Genomic DNA, 14224 nt, shown 5'->3' with positions numbered 1-14224 from the left:
TCCTTTTCGAACATGTTGAAAAGAAAAACTGGAAACTGTGATGTATCATGTTGTAATTGTTTGCATGTTGGAAATAAACTCAAACTCAACTCAATTCAACAACTATTACTATATTGTATCATCTTGTTGCTTAACTTTCATTTTAAGTGGTAGTTGTCTGTAGCTGATTATTAGCTCAATGGTCTTTATAGTTAAAAGTGAATTAGCTGGGCTAATCTCAGCTTGTCCAAACACAACATGTCAGGTAAGACCCGTATTAGAATGCTCATTTATGTAAATATGTGATATTATCCAAAACTTCTTCAACCCTGGGCCACTTTCTGCTGTGTAACATGCTTCCATCTACACTTCTTAAACTTTACGAAGCATTTATTTCTTAGTGTTGTTTCAAACGAGCTTAGTTTGGTCTTTCTCTTAGTTTGGTTAGTTTGATCTATACCTTTGGATCTGGGTCTTGTTAAAGCGGTTGCAAATACTGTATTTTACAATACTGTATTTTGTCTTTTTACAGCAAAGTGCTCCATGGTTTAAAATTAACGTATTTCAGTTGCTATTAAAGATGCATGAGTCACTCACCATCTGGGTGACACAGAAGCAGTGCTTGAAGTTGTGAAAAGGGATGTTGTTGTATCTACGGTAAACTTCAAACAGGAACTGTTGCAATACTTCAGGCTCAATATTGTAGATGGCTATAAAGTCTAAGTCAGAGTACATGACTTGCAGGAGCACCATGATCTCTGCATCCTCCCACTGCCTGCAAATATGAAAAACAGAAAACAGCGCTTAAAGGGGTCATATTATGAAGTCATAAAAGACTTCCCTGAGGTCTACGTCACAAACGCCAAATTCTCGGTCCGCTGGACCATTTGCAAATCAACGCGCATCCAGTTCGCATGGCGAAATTATAGGGGATTGCACTTTTTTTTGGACTCCTGTCTATCGTTCACAATACTTATAAAGACAAGAAGTTTTTGGTTTTTTTGCATTCTAAAATTTGAAAATCATCTTGTTCTAGGTGGCTAGCAATGCAGCTAATGGGAGCAATCCATTCTGTCTCTATATCACTTTAAATAATTTAAAAACCGACCAACAAAACTTTATTTACGTTCTGTAACCTGTATAATAACCAAGCTGTAGCAACATTGTTATTGTAAGAGTGAACACTGAGGAACTGTTTATCTAGCGTAGTAACACATCGGCGTGTGACAGTATTAGTCGTGAGAGCTACGGCGAGATATAAACTGGCTTCTATGTCAGCAGCCAGATCGCATTTGAGTTTGTAATGCACAACACAATGCGATAGGACAACAATCTGTACTGACTGAAAAACATGAACAATCATATTAGAGTATCTGTAAAGTATTAGCCCACATTTCATGTTTTGTTTGTACACAGCTAGCTCGACAGTGTATGTACTGTAGTTGTTCTAACACACATGATGCACTGCATGTATCATGATCAATAGTATAGTGACACACTCCATGGACAGTTAGTTTGGTCCAGCTGGCCGAAGACGTTTCCAGTTGATTTTGGGTAAGCAACCCATTTCTGTCAGCATAGCTGGGCTACAAGTTCCACATTTACAGCGTCAAAGTCACACCGACCTCACCTTCTCGACTTTTGTCTGCTCCAAAGTTTCACTCTCCGTTTGTGCTTACTTTTATACGCAGCAGTTCATCCTCCGTATATTCAAGTTAAAAAAGATAGGGTTGTGAATCCTCATTTGTCCAAAAATAGTAGTCTTCGTTGTCTATTACCAAGTCTGCCATGATTAGAAAACACTAGCGTTTGTTTCCAGAAGTAGGAACACACATTTGTTGCCAGAAGTCGGAAGTGCGCTGCTATGGAAACGGAAATAAATGCGCAGAGCATTGCTTGAAATGACAAAATACGGAAAATATTCTACACACTATAGTACATATGTACATATTATTGTTATGGATGTATCTGTTACTACATTATATATATATATATATATATATATATATATATATATATATATATATATATATATATATATATATATATATATATATATATATATATATATATACTTGCAGTGTGTACATATTACTTATTGTTATGAACGTGTCTGTTACTACATTATATACAGTACAGGTCAAAAGTTTGGACACACCTTCTCATTCACAACACAAATGATGGTCCCAACCCCATTGATAAAGCAAGACATTCCACTAATCAACCCAATAAGGCACACCTGTGAAGTGAAAATCATTTCAAATGACTACCTCTTGAAGCTCATCAAGAGAATGCCAAGAGTGTGTAAAGCAGTAATCAAAGCAAAGGGTGGCTATTTTGAAGAAACTGGAATATAAAACTTGTTTTCAGTTATTTCACCTTTTATAACTCCACATGTGTTCATTCATAGTTTTCATGCCTTCAGTGACAATCTACAATGTAAATAGTCATGAAAATAAAGAAAAAGCATTGAATGAGAAGGTGTGTCCAAACTTGTGGCCTGTACTGTACATACTTGCCACAGTTGTATTAGTTGCACTAAACATTCTTACTAATGGTGTTAGATTACTACCAAAAGTAACAATAATTTAGAAGTACACAACATAAAACAACACCACTCTAACTATTAAACAATGTTTGTACAAAATAACACATTAAAGTAATAGTAATCATGGCCACAACCACTTGGCGGGCCACGTGATCGTGGCCTGGGATTTTGTAAAGATTTGAAGATGTTTTTTTATTTTCATTTAAATCTGTCCGCTACAAAATATGATGGCATAAAAGTTCAGATAAAGTCAATTTTGCTGTCAAAGTTCAATAATAAGGTGGTATAAAACACATTAGGAATGTTTAGCACTACCTACACTCTCTTGCAAAAATGCTTGATTGATTAATTGATTGATTGATTGATTGATTGATGGATTGAAGCTTTTATTAGTAGATTGTACAGTACAGTACATATTCCGCACAATTGACCACTAAATGGTAACACCCGAATAAGTTTTTCAACTTGTTTAAGTCGGGGTCCACGTAAATCATTTCTCATTCTTTCTGGTAAGCGTCAAACCCAGCATGAAACACTTTACTGTTTAATCAACACAGTCGTGTTGACATCATCAAAGCTCACATTTATGCGTTCACACACAGCGCCAACATTTGGGAACATTTGTTGCAGCATCTGACAAAGTTATGTTTAAGTTTCACTTTTGCATATCATAGCACATGACTTTGCTTTTTTTCTTTGTTCATGAAACCTTGATTAAAGTTGGAAACAGAGGTGTCGCTAGGTTTTAAAAACATGGAAGGCTTAACCCTCAGGAAACGCACTAATAATTTTAATCATAATCTTAATGTATTATCTGTTCGCTGTTGCGAAAAAGGCTAAGTATCGCTCTATCTGTGTGCTTTTAATTGTTCTACACCTTCTTTATCACTTCTCAAACATATTTAGTGGTACTATTTAACTTGCAAATCACTCGATCTCTGTCCCACCACCCTTTCCTCAGCTAGCTAGCTGCTAAGCTAGCGCGGAGAAAGGCAGCGCCGGTCAGAAGGTAAGTAGGAAGCTACTCCCGCAGACCGCGACCACTTCCCTGAGGACAGCAGGAACTTCACTTGGTGACAGAAAACACTGTGAGTAATGGCTTCCTGCGCGTCTTGCACCATACTCACGGAGAGGTTGGCTCTGCTAGAGGGCCGTGTCCGCCAGTTAGAGCAGAGTAATGTCGTAACTTTAGATGTTGCGGACACATCTGCTAGCGTTAGCTGTAGCGAGCTAACTAGCCCAGCTTGTAGCAGTCCTAAGCGGCCTACAAGCTACGGTGTACCGGTTAAGACGCATAATAGATTTAGCTCCTTAGCTAGTCCTACACCCCAGTCTACCGGGCACCACACCTTAGTCATAGGGGACTCCATCACCCGAAACATAAAGCTTAGCAAACCAGCCACAATAAAGTGTATCCCCGGGGCCAGAGCACCTGACATTGAAGCTAATCTTAGGGAGCTAACTCGCAACAGGCCTAGTAAACACGTACGACAGGCTAATCGCACCACTAATTATGCAAATATAGTTGTACACGTTGGCTCCAATGACACTAGGATGAGACAGTCAGAGATTACAAAGAGAAACATAGCCAGGACTTGTGATCTCACCAGAAAGATGTCCAGGCATCGAGTAATTGTCTCTGGCCCCCTGCCTGCGAGAGGCAATGATGAGAGATATAGCAGATTAGCCTCGCTTAACAAGTGTCTCTCTAGCTTCTGTAGGCAACAGGGACTAACGTTTATTGATAACTGGCCCTCTTTCTGGGGCAAACTAGGCTTGCTGATGAGAGACGGCCTTCACCCTAACCAGGAAGGCGCCATCATCCTCGCTAGAAACATAGACTACTATTTAAGTCTCACTTGACTGACTACACTAGAGCAAGCCCGGTCACAGGCAATTACAATGTCTGTTAGTCTGGGTGAGGAGTCAGTTAAGCTAGAACTAGCCAGCGCCAGGCTGGATAATCCATGTACGCATAGCAATTCTCTTAGAATAATACACAATTCACATAATGTTTTTTCTGTTGTGTCTGTGTCAGAGGTGGACATGCATTCTACTGAGGTGGCAAATTATGATATGTCCAGTCTATTGCAGCACTAAGCAAACAATCAGAAAAATCCCGTCATATCAATTCCTAGATATGGTTGAAACTATTTAAAGTGCACTACGCATAATAAACGCAACATTGTTAATATTGCTACTACGGATAATCTTAACAAAAACTCATCAAAACAGCCCAATACCTATAATATGGGCTTTTTAAACATAAGATCATTGTCTCTCAAGGCGTTATTAGTTAATGAGGTCATTAGAGACAACAATCTTAACGTCATTGGTCTTAGCGAAACCTGGCTCAAACCAGACAAATTTTTTGCGCTAAATGAGGCATCTCCTCCTAACTATACGAATGCGCATGTTGCCCGTCCTCTTAAAAGGGGAGGGGGTGTCGCACTAATATACAATGAAAATTTCAACCTTACCCCCAACCTAAATAATAAATATAAATCGTTTGAGGTGCTTACTATGAGGTCTGTCACACCGCTACCTCTCGACCTGGCTGTTATCTACCGCCCCCCTGGGCCCTATTCGGACTTTATCAGTGAATTCTCAGAGTTCGTTGCTGATCTAGTGACGCACGCCGACAATATAATCATAATGGGGGACTTTAATATCCATATGAATACCCCATCGGACCCTCAGTGCGTGGCGCTCCAAACCATAATTGATAGCTGTGGTCTTACACAAATAATACATGAACCCACGCATCGCAAGGGTAATACAATAGATCTAGTGCTTGTCAGGGGTGTCACCACCTCCAAAGTTATGATACTTCCATATACTAAAGTAATGTCCGATCATTACCTTATAAAATTTGAAGTTTTGACTCATTGTTAACAAGCTAATAATCATTATAATTGCTATAGCGGCCGCAACATTAATGCTGCCACAACGATGACTCTTGCTGACCTACTGCCTTCGGTAATGGCACCATTCCCAAATTATGTCGGCTCTATTGATAACCTCACTAACAACTTTGACGATGCCTTGCGCGAAATTATTGATAGTATAGCACCGCTAAAGCAAAAAAGGGCCCCTAAAAGGCGCACCCCATGGTTTACAGAAGAAATTAGAGCTCATAAATGATCATGTAGAAAGCTGGAACGCAAATGGCGCGCGACTAAACTTGAGGTTTTCCATCAAGCATGGAGTGATAGTTTAATAACTTATAAACGCATGCTTACCTTAGCTAAAGCTAAATACTACTCAAATCTCATCCGCCTCAACAAAAACGATCCTAAATTTCTGTTTAGTACAGTAGCATCGCTAACCCAACAAGGGACTCCTCCCAGTAGCTCCACCCACTCGGCAGATGATTTTATGAATTTCTTTAATAAGAAAATTGAACTCATTAGAAAGGAGATTAAAGACAACGCATCCCAGCTACAACTGGGTTCTATTAACACAAATACGACTGTATATACGACGGACACTGCCCTCCAAAATAGTCTCTCTATATTTGATGAAATAACATTAGAGGAATTATTACAGCGTGTAAGTGGGATAAAACAAACAATATGTTTACTTGACCCACTTCCTGGGAAACTTATCAAGGAACTGTTTGTATTATTAGGTCCATCAGTGTTAAATATTATAAACTTATCACTTTCCTCTGGCACTGTTCCCCTAACATTCAAAAAAGCGGTCATTCATCCTCTGCTCAAAAGACCTAACCTCGATCCTGACCTCATGGTAAACTACCGACCAGTCTCCCACCTTCCGTTTATTTCCAAAATTCTCGAAAAAATTGTTGCACAGCAGCTAAATGAACACTTAGTGACTAACAATCTCTGTGAACCTTTTCAATCCGGTTTCAGGGCAAATCACTCTACGGAGACAGCCCTCGCAAAAATGACTAATGATCTATTGCTAACGATGGATTCTGATGCGTCATCTATGTTGCTGCTTCTTGATCTTAGCGCCGCTTTCGATACCGTCGATCATAATATTTTATTAGAGCGTATCAAAACGCGTATTGGGATGTCAGACTTAGCCTTGTCTTGGTTTAACTGTTATCTTACTGACAGGATGCAGTGCGTCTCCCATAACAATGTGACCTCGGACTATGTCAAGGTAACGTGCGGAGTTCCCCAGGGTTCGGTTCTTGGCCCTGCACTCTTTAGTATTTACATGCTGCCACTAGGTGACATCATACGCAAATACAGTGTTAGCTATCACTGTTATGCTAATGACACTCAACTCTACATGCCCCTAAAGCTGACCAACACGCCGGATTGTAGTCAGCTGGAGGCGTGTCTTAATGAAATTAAACAATGGAGGTCCGCTAACGTTTTGCAACTCAACGCTAAGAAAACGGAAATGCTGATTATCGGTCCTGCTAGACACCGACATCTATTTAATAATACCACCTTAACATTTGACAACCAAACAATTACACAAGACGACTCTGTAAAGAATCTGGGTATTATCTTCGACCCAACTCTCTCGTTTGAGTCACACATTAAGAGTGTTACTAAAACGGCCTTCTTTCATCTCCGTAATATCGCTAAAATTCATTCCATCTTGTCCACTAGCGACGCTGAGATCATTATTCATGCGTTCGTTACGTCTCGTCTCGATTACTGTAACGTATTATTTTCGGGTCTCCCTATGTCTAGCATTAAAAGATTACAGTTGGTACAAAATGCGGCTGCAAGACTTTTGACAAAAACAAGAAAGTTTGATCATATTACGCCTATACTGGCTCACCTGCACTGGCTTCCTGTGCACTTAAGATGCGATTTTAAGGTTTTACTACTTACGTATAAAATACTACACGGTTTAGCTCCAGCCTATCTCGCCGATTGTATTGTACCATATGTCCCGACAAGAAATCTGCGTTCAAAGAACTCCGGCTTATTAGTGATTCCCAGAGCCAAAAAAAAGTCTGCGGGCTATAGAGCGTTTTCTATTCGGGCTCCAGTACTCTGGAATGCCCTCCCGGTAACAGTTAGAGATGCTACCTCAGTAGAAGCATTTAAGTCCCATCTTAAAACTCATTTGTATAATCTAGCCTTTAAATAGACCCCCCTTTTTAGACCAGTTGATCTGCCGTTTCTTTTCTTCTCTCTTCTTCTCCCCTGTCCCTTGCGAGGGGGAGTTGCATAGGTCCATGGATGAAGTGCTGGCTCAGACCCACTCGACATCCATTGCTTTCTGTCTCCCCTAGAGGGGGGGGGGGTGGGGGGGGGGGTTACCCACATATGCGGTCCTCTCCAAGGTTTCTCATAGTCATTCACCGACGTTCCACTGGGGTGAGTTTTTCCTTGCCCGTATGTGGGCTCTGTACCGAGGATGTCGTTGTGGCTTGTGCAGCCCTTTGAGACACTTGTGATTTAGGGCTATATAAATAAACATTGATTGATTGATGATTGATTGATTATTATGATAGGGGGTCAATTAATCTGTTTGGCTCTGAATGTTGGCCCCCTGTGGGATTGATTTTGACCCCCCTGGTTTACATAACATGTAATTGTCCAAATGCCGCACACATTTTGTTTTACTGACCATCTTCAAGCCACTTTCTGTGACGTCATCATGTCATTTGTAAGATAATAAGATAATGTAGCAAAGGCCAGCCAGTGTGGTGGGGCCAAATTACTTTAGTAAACCTCACTCCCTAACAATCTCAAAAAATAGTTCTAGACAGCGAGTTGACACTCTCTTTCAGGAGGACTCAGGTTTGACGACAATAATCCATCCATCCATCCTTTTTCTACCGCCTGTCCCTTTCGGGGTCGCCACCTCACCGCAGGGTCACAATAATAACAAGGCTAAAGAAATGTTATACATACAGTATATTAAAAGACACATATTTGTGTTTTTGCTCATTATTAGTTTTAATGTTTATTTTTTTTCTCTCATTACATGATGCTTTCAGCTATGCGTATCAATTTTGGCTGTGGGTTTTTTTCGAACCCATGAAAAAAAACCGCCACAATCCGCACATGGCCAGACTGTCAGCAATCAGACACCCTTGCGTATCCTTGTTCTGCGGGCGGCAAGAGTGTTGGCACTAGGGCTGTCCTCGACTAAGGATTTTTATAGTCAAATCTGTTTTGCCCATAGTCGACTATCAGTCAAATCTATTGTGCTGTTTTTTGAGTGAGAAATAAACAGATTGTGATCATAGTAGTGTATATTGACTGGTCAGTAGGTGTCAGTATAACGCATACTTGCCAACCCTCCTGATTTTTCCGGGAGACTCCCGAATTTCAGTGCCCCTCCCGAAAATCTCCTGGGGCAACCATTCTCCCAAATTTCTCCCGATTTTCAATATTAAGGGCGTGCCGTGATGGCACTGCCTTTAGCGTCCTCTACAACCTGTCGACGCGTCCGCATTTTCACCATACAAACAGCATGCCGGCCCAGTCACATGTTGTATGCGGCTTCGGCATACACACAAAAGTGACTGCAAGACATACTTGATCAACAGCCATACAGGCATACTTGCCAACCCTCCCGAATTTTCCGGGAGACTCCCGAATTTCAGTGCCTCTTCCGAAAATCTCCCGGGACAACCATTCTCCCAAATTTCTCCCGATTTCCAGACAGACTTAAGGCACGCCCCCTACAGGTCCGTGCGGACCTGAGTGAGGACAGCCTGTCGTCACGTCCGCTTTTCTTTCATATAAATAGCGTGCCGGCCCAGTCACGTTATAAAATCTACGGCAGGGGTGTCAGACACGTGGCCCGCGGGCCAATTGCGGCCCGCAAGACGTTATTTTGCGGCCCCCACCTTAATATGAAAGTTTAATGTTAGTGCGGCCCGCAAGTTTTATATGAATGGCGCTTGACAGCGTTGTGTGCGTAGCTGAACGAATCTACCTATCACGGTGTGGTATATGGCTCTCGAGGGCCGAACATTGACGTCACTTACGTGATGTAAGCAGAGAAACGTTTTGTCGCTTTTCCACTAGACCCGCACGCGCTCTTCCTCCCTCTCTCCCTCCCTCACTCGCCCGCCTGCTCGCTCTCTCTCTCGAGCTGTCTCTGTCACTGTGTGTGTGTCTCTCTATCGCTCCCTCTCCTGGTGCCGCTGTAAACAGTCCGGGCCGAGGAGACGAGCGGTCCGGTAGCTTCCGAAGAAGTCCGCCGAATGACAGAGCAACAATACAAAACTGTGGTACACTGGACCCCAGCGCTAATACTCCGGCAGAGAATCGCTGGGCGAATCAGACGTGTAACACGTTAGTCGTGATGTTAGCCCGTTCGGGGCTAATTGTGCTACCGTAACTGCAAACTCCACGGTGAGCCCCCCCCTCCCCCCCTCCCGTTGACTCCAGACAGAGATGATTTTTGTTATTTGGCTCCAAAATGGCTCTTTCAACGTTCTGGGTTGCCTACCCCTGCGTTAGTGGAAAAGCGGCAAACGAGTGAAAGCAACACAAACGTTGCCATGGAGACAAGGGTTCTCTTGCATGCCTTGCTGCAGTCACACCGCAACACCTGTCCGTCAGTAATAACAGTCCCCGATAACCTGGACCAATTAAAACCGTTATATGTTTTTTTTATTGTTTAATTTGCATTGCCTCACACGATGAACAGTACATATATTTCTATATGACGCTGGATAACACTCCGGGAGCCGTCACTTTTTTGCGCTTTCCCGGCTATTATCCGCTGACCACCGTGTTGTTATAGGGAGGAAAAGCGGAACGACACACATTGCGGAAATAACATTATTCTCCGTGCGTCGGCTAAATACAAATATATTCCACAACCCCAAACATATCTTTTTCAAAGCCTGCAGTGAAGAGAAAGGTTAGTGATGAGCAAAGACAATTCCAGGAAAAGTGGGAGATGCAATATTCCTTTGTTGAGCACATAGGCACCCCGACGTGTCTTATTTGCACAGAGAAAGTTGCGGTGCACAAGGAATACAATTTGAAACGTCATTATACAACTAGACATGCTGAGGAGTATGCAAAATACCAGGTAGATGAGAGAGTGAACCGGGTTGCAAATTTTAAAACCAGTCTACTGAGGCAACAAGATTTCTTCAAGAAAGCAACCGAAAAGAGCGATGCAGCAGTCAAAGCTAGCTACATGGTGAGTGAGATGGTTGCTAGGGCGGGAAAGCCATTCAAAGAAGGTGAATTCATTAAAAAGTGCATGTTAGATTTTTTTAAAGAAATCTTTTCGTGCGGCCCAGCCTCACCCAGTGTCTGCATCCAGTGGCCCCCAGGTAAATTGAGTTTGAGACCCCTGATCTAAGAGTTCCAGCCACATTTGCTGAGCAGGCGTGATTTCTATAGGGATCTGGTGATTTGAAAGCGGATCTGGCGCAGTATGAACTGCTATCTGGGTATATTGTTGCCCCATTTGTATTTGATTTTATCAAATGGATATATTTAGTGTTTGACACAGCCGGACCGCAGCAGGAGGGGATAGAAAGAAGAAGAAAAAGAAGACAGAGGGGGAAATTGTTGCAACTCCTAAAGTCAATTTAACTGGGGGATGCTGAAGGTAGAGTCTGGGTGAGGCTGGGCCACACAAAGTATTCACTTCGAAATCACGGGTTTCACAACCTGACTAAATTTGCTATAGTGACCCTGAGCTATGGTACAGTTACAGTACAGTACCTTAAGTCATTGAAAATGTGAATTTGAATGTAAAAATTGTATATTTTGACACTTGAGTTTCGCTTGCTTAAAGGAAGTTGCTCTTTTTGTCACCCAATGTTTGTGTGTTGCATTATTTTGTGTTGGCACCGTTATAACTGCCGTGAGGAGGTTATGTTATCTTTGTTGTTGGTTTGTCAGTTAGTTAGTTAGTTAGTTAGTTAGTTAGTTAGTTAGTTAGTTAGTTAGTTAGTTAGTTAGGAGGCAAAATAACTCAAAAAGGTAAAGGCGGATTTTAATGAAACTTTCAGGAAATGTCTGAAATGGAATTAAGAACAACTGATAAGATTTTGGGGCTGATTCAAACTATTTTTACGACGTTACCTTACAGCAGTGGTCCCCAAACTTTTTCACTCGGGGGCCGCATTGGGTTACACATATATATATATATATATATAAGAAATATATATATATATATATATATATATATATATATATATATACACTACCGTTCAAAAGTTTGGGGTCACATTGAAATGTCCTTATTTTTGAAGGAAAAGCACTGTACTTTTCAATGAAGATAACTTTAAACTAGTCTTAACTTTAAAGAAATACACTCTATACATTGCTAATGTGGTAAATGACTATTCTAGCTGCAAATGTCTGGTTTTTGGTGCAATATCTACTAAGGTGTATAGAGGCCCATTTCCAGCAACTATCACTCCAGTGTTCTAATGGTACAATGTGTTTGCTCATTGGCTCAGAAGGCTAATTGATGATTAGAAAACCCTTGTGCAATCATGTTCACACATCTGAAAACAGTTTAGCTCGTTACAGAAGCTACAAAACTGACCTTCCTTTGAGCAGATTGAGTTTCTGGAGCATCACATTTGTGGGGTCAATTAAATGCTCAAAATGGCCAGAAAAAGAGAACTTTCATCTGAAACTCGACAGTCTATTCTTGTTCTTAGAAATGAAGGCTATTCCACAAAATTGTTTGGGTGACCCCAAACTTTTGAACGGTAGTGTATATATATATATATATATATATATATATATATATATATATATATATATATATATATATATATGTATTAGAGATGCGCGGATAGGCAATTATTTCATCCGCAACCGCATCACAAAAGTAGTCATCCACCCGCCATCCACCCGAACTAACATTTTATCAAAACCACAACCGCCCGCCACCCGCCACCCACCCGTTGTTATATATCTAATATAGACGATGCAAGGCATTCCTGTTAAAGAAAGGAGACTGATCCAATGCAGCAGAGACATTCAATGCGTGCCACGCATTAATATCTCTTGGCCACGCATTAGAGGCTAAGAGATATTAATGCGTGATAATATTATTTATCATTATTATAATATTATTGTCATTTCCATTAAGAAAGTGTTGACTATTATCGTTATTTTTTTCCCTGGTCTTTAGTATTCCCATGTTTGCAGCCGGCGTTGCAATCTTTTTATGTTTTTCTTCTTCTTCTGTTGTGTTGTGTAGTGGTGTGCTGTGTCACGCCAAATTTCTTACCCCTACCCCCCCATTTACTTCCGTGGTCATGTTTCCTCTTACGTCATTGACAGCGATCGATAGCACTTCGGCTTTGACTGCCCGTCGCTGGAAGGATACTTCGTCTTTGACAGCTGCTGGAATCTGAAGAAATCGATTGTTTTTTTTTGTACAAGCGCGAAACAGGACAGTCGCGTGCGGGTTAAGGACCCCCGGCAACTTTGTGACTTTATTGGACGCAGCCCCGGAAGTAAATGTGGGGCAATGTTTTTGTAGGGGGAAGACATTTGTGACAGCTGCAGCAGTGCCTGATGAATAATTGCCTGTTTCAAAGAGTGCTGCTCGTTTTTCGTATGTGGGTAACAACATTTAAATATGTATTTCTTTTTTCTGAATTGGTTCAACCGCCACCCGCCCGAATCTATTTAAAATCAATTTTTTTCGTCATGCATCCGCCCGACCCGCGGATTATCCGCGGACTCCGCGGTTGTGTCCGCAAACCGCGCATCTCTAATATGTATATATATATATATATATATATATATATATATATATATATATATATATATATATATATATATATATATATATATATATATATATATATATATATATATATATATATATATATATATATACATATATATGTATATATGTGTATATATATATATATATATATATATATATATATATATATATATATATATATATATATATATATATATATATATATATATATATATATATATATATATATATATATACATTGTCTTTATATTCCAGCGAGTTAATCCGTTTTGTCATTTAACATTGTCACATTATCGATGGGAAAATTTATTTTTAGACAATATGATTTGCCTGAGCGGCTAGGAGACACAGAGAGTAACAAGCGGTAGAAAATGGACTAGAAATTAAAGATTAAAAAAATTTTAACATTTTAAATAAATAAATTAAAAACATTTTTAACTTGGGACTTTCCGTGGGCCGTATTTTGCATGCTGGGGGGCGGGATCCGGCCCGCGGGCCGTAGTTTGGGGACCCCTGCCTTACAGGCTTCAACTTTTGTGTGTATGTTTGCGGCCTCGCCTCCATCCACAGAGACAAAGACAGTGGATGACTGACAAGATCATTCAATGCATTTTTTCTATTCCGCTATAAATAGCTTAAAAAGTTATGGACAGATTTTCATCTAACTTTTAGGAAATGTCAGAAATGGAAAATAATAAGTCCTTACATTTTGGGGATGATCTGGATCACTAGCTGGATTCATGTATTTTTTACTAATGGGAAGTAGTGCTTTTTCTTGTTGTAGTTAGTGTGTAGTGGGATTGAAGATTGCCATAATGTATTTAACTGTGCGCTGCGAGTTTAATACCCCTGATCTAATCCAACTCATTACCAGGTGGTGGTCAGTTGCCAGCTTTGATGAGCAATCCATCAATGTGTTTTCATGCCAGATCAATGTGCTTCCTTTCAACTCAATTCATGAAATTGTTTTAGTGCCTGTATACTTACACATATACGCAGTTTTGGACATGTATGTTCTTC

At 40.6% G+C, this 14224-nt stretch overlaps 1 protein-coding gene across 1 annotated transcript in view; it reads right to left on the bottom strand.

The window, feature by feature from the left end:
* Positions 1-14224, bottom strand: part of si:dkey-219c10.4 (high affinity cGMP-specific 3',5'-cyclic phosphodiesterase 9A) — a 42295-nt gene that overhangs the window by 15484 nt on the left and 12587 nt on the right. The window contains exon 7 of the mRNA XM_062067779.1: positions 577-754. Coding sequence (XP_061923763.1) covers positions 577-754 — 178 coding nt within the window. The remainder of the gene's footprint in view (positions 1-576; positions 755-14224) is intronic.

This window comes from Entelurus aequoreus, linkage group LG13, assembly GCF_033978785.1.
Source record: "Entelurus aequoreus isolate RoL-2023_Sb linkage group LG13, RoL_Eaeq_v1.1, whole genome shotgun sequence".
Taxonomy (NCBI): domain Eukaryota; kingdom Metazoa; phylum Chordata; class Actinopteri; order Syngnathiformes; family Syngnathidae; genus Entelurus; species Entelurus aequoreus.
Note: the sequence above shows the minus strand (reverse complement) of the source record. Positions and strands in the feature narration are given on the sequence as shown.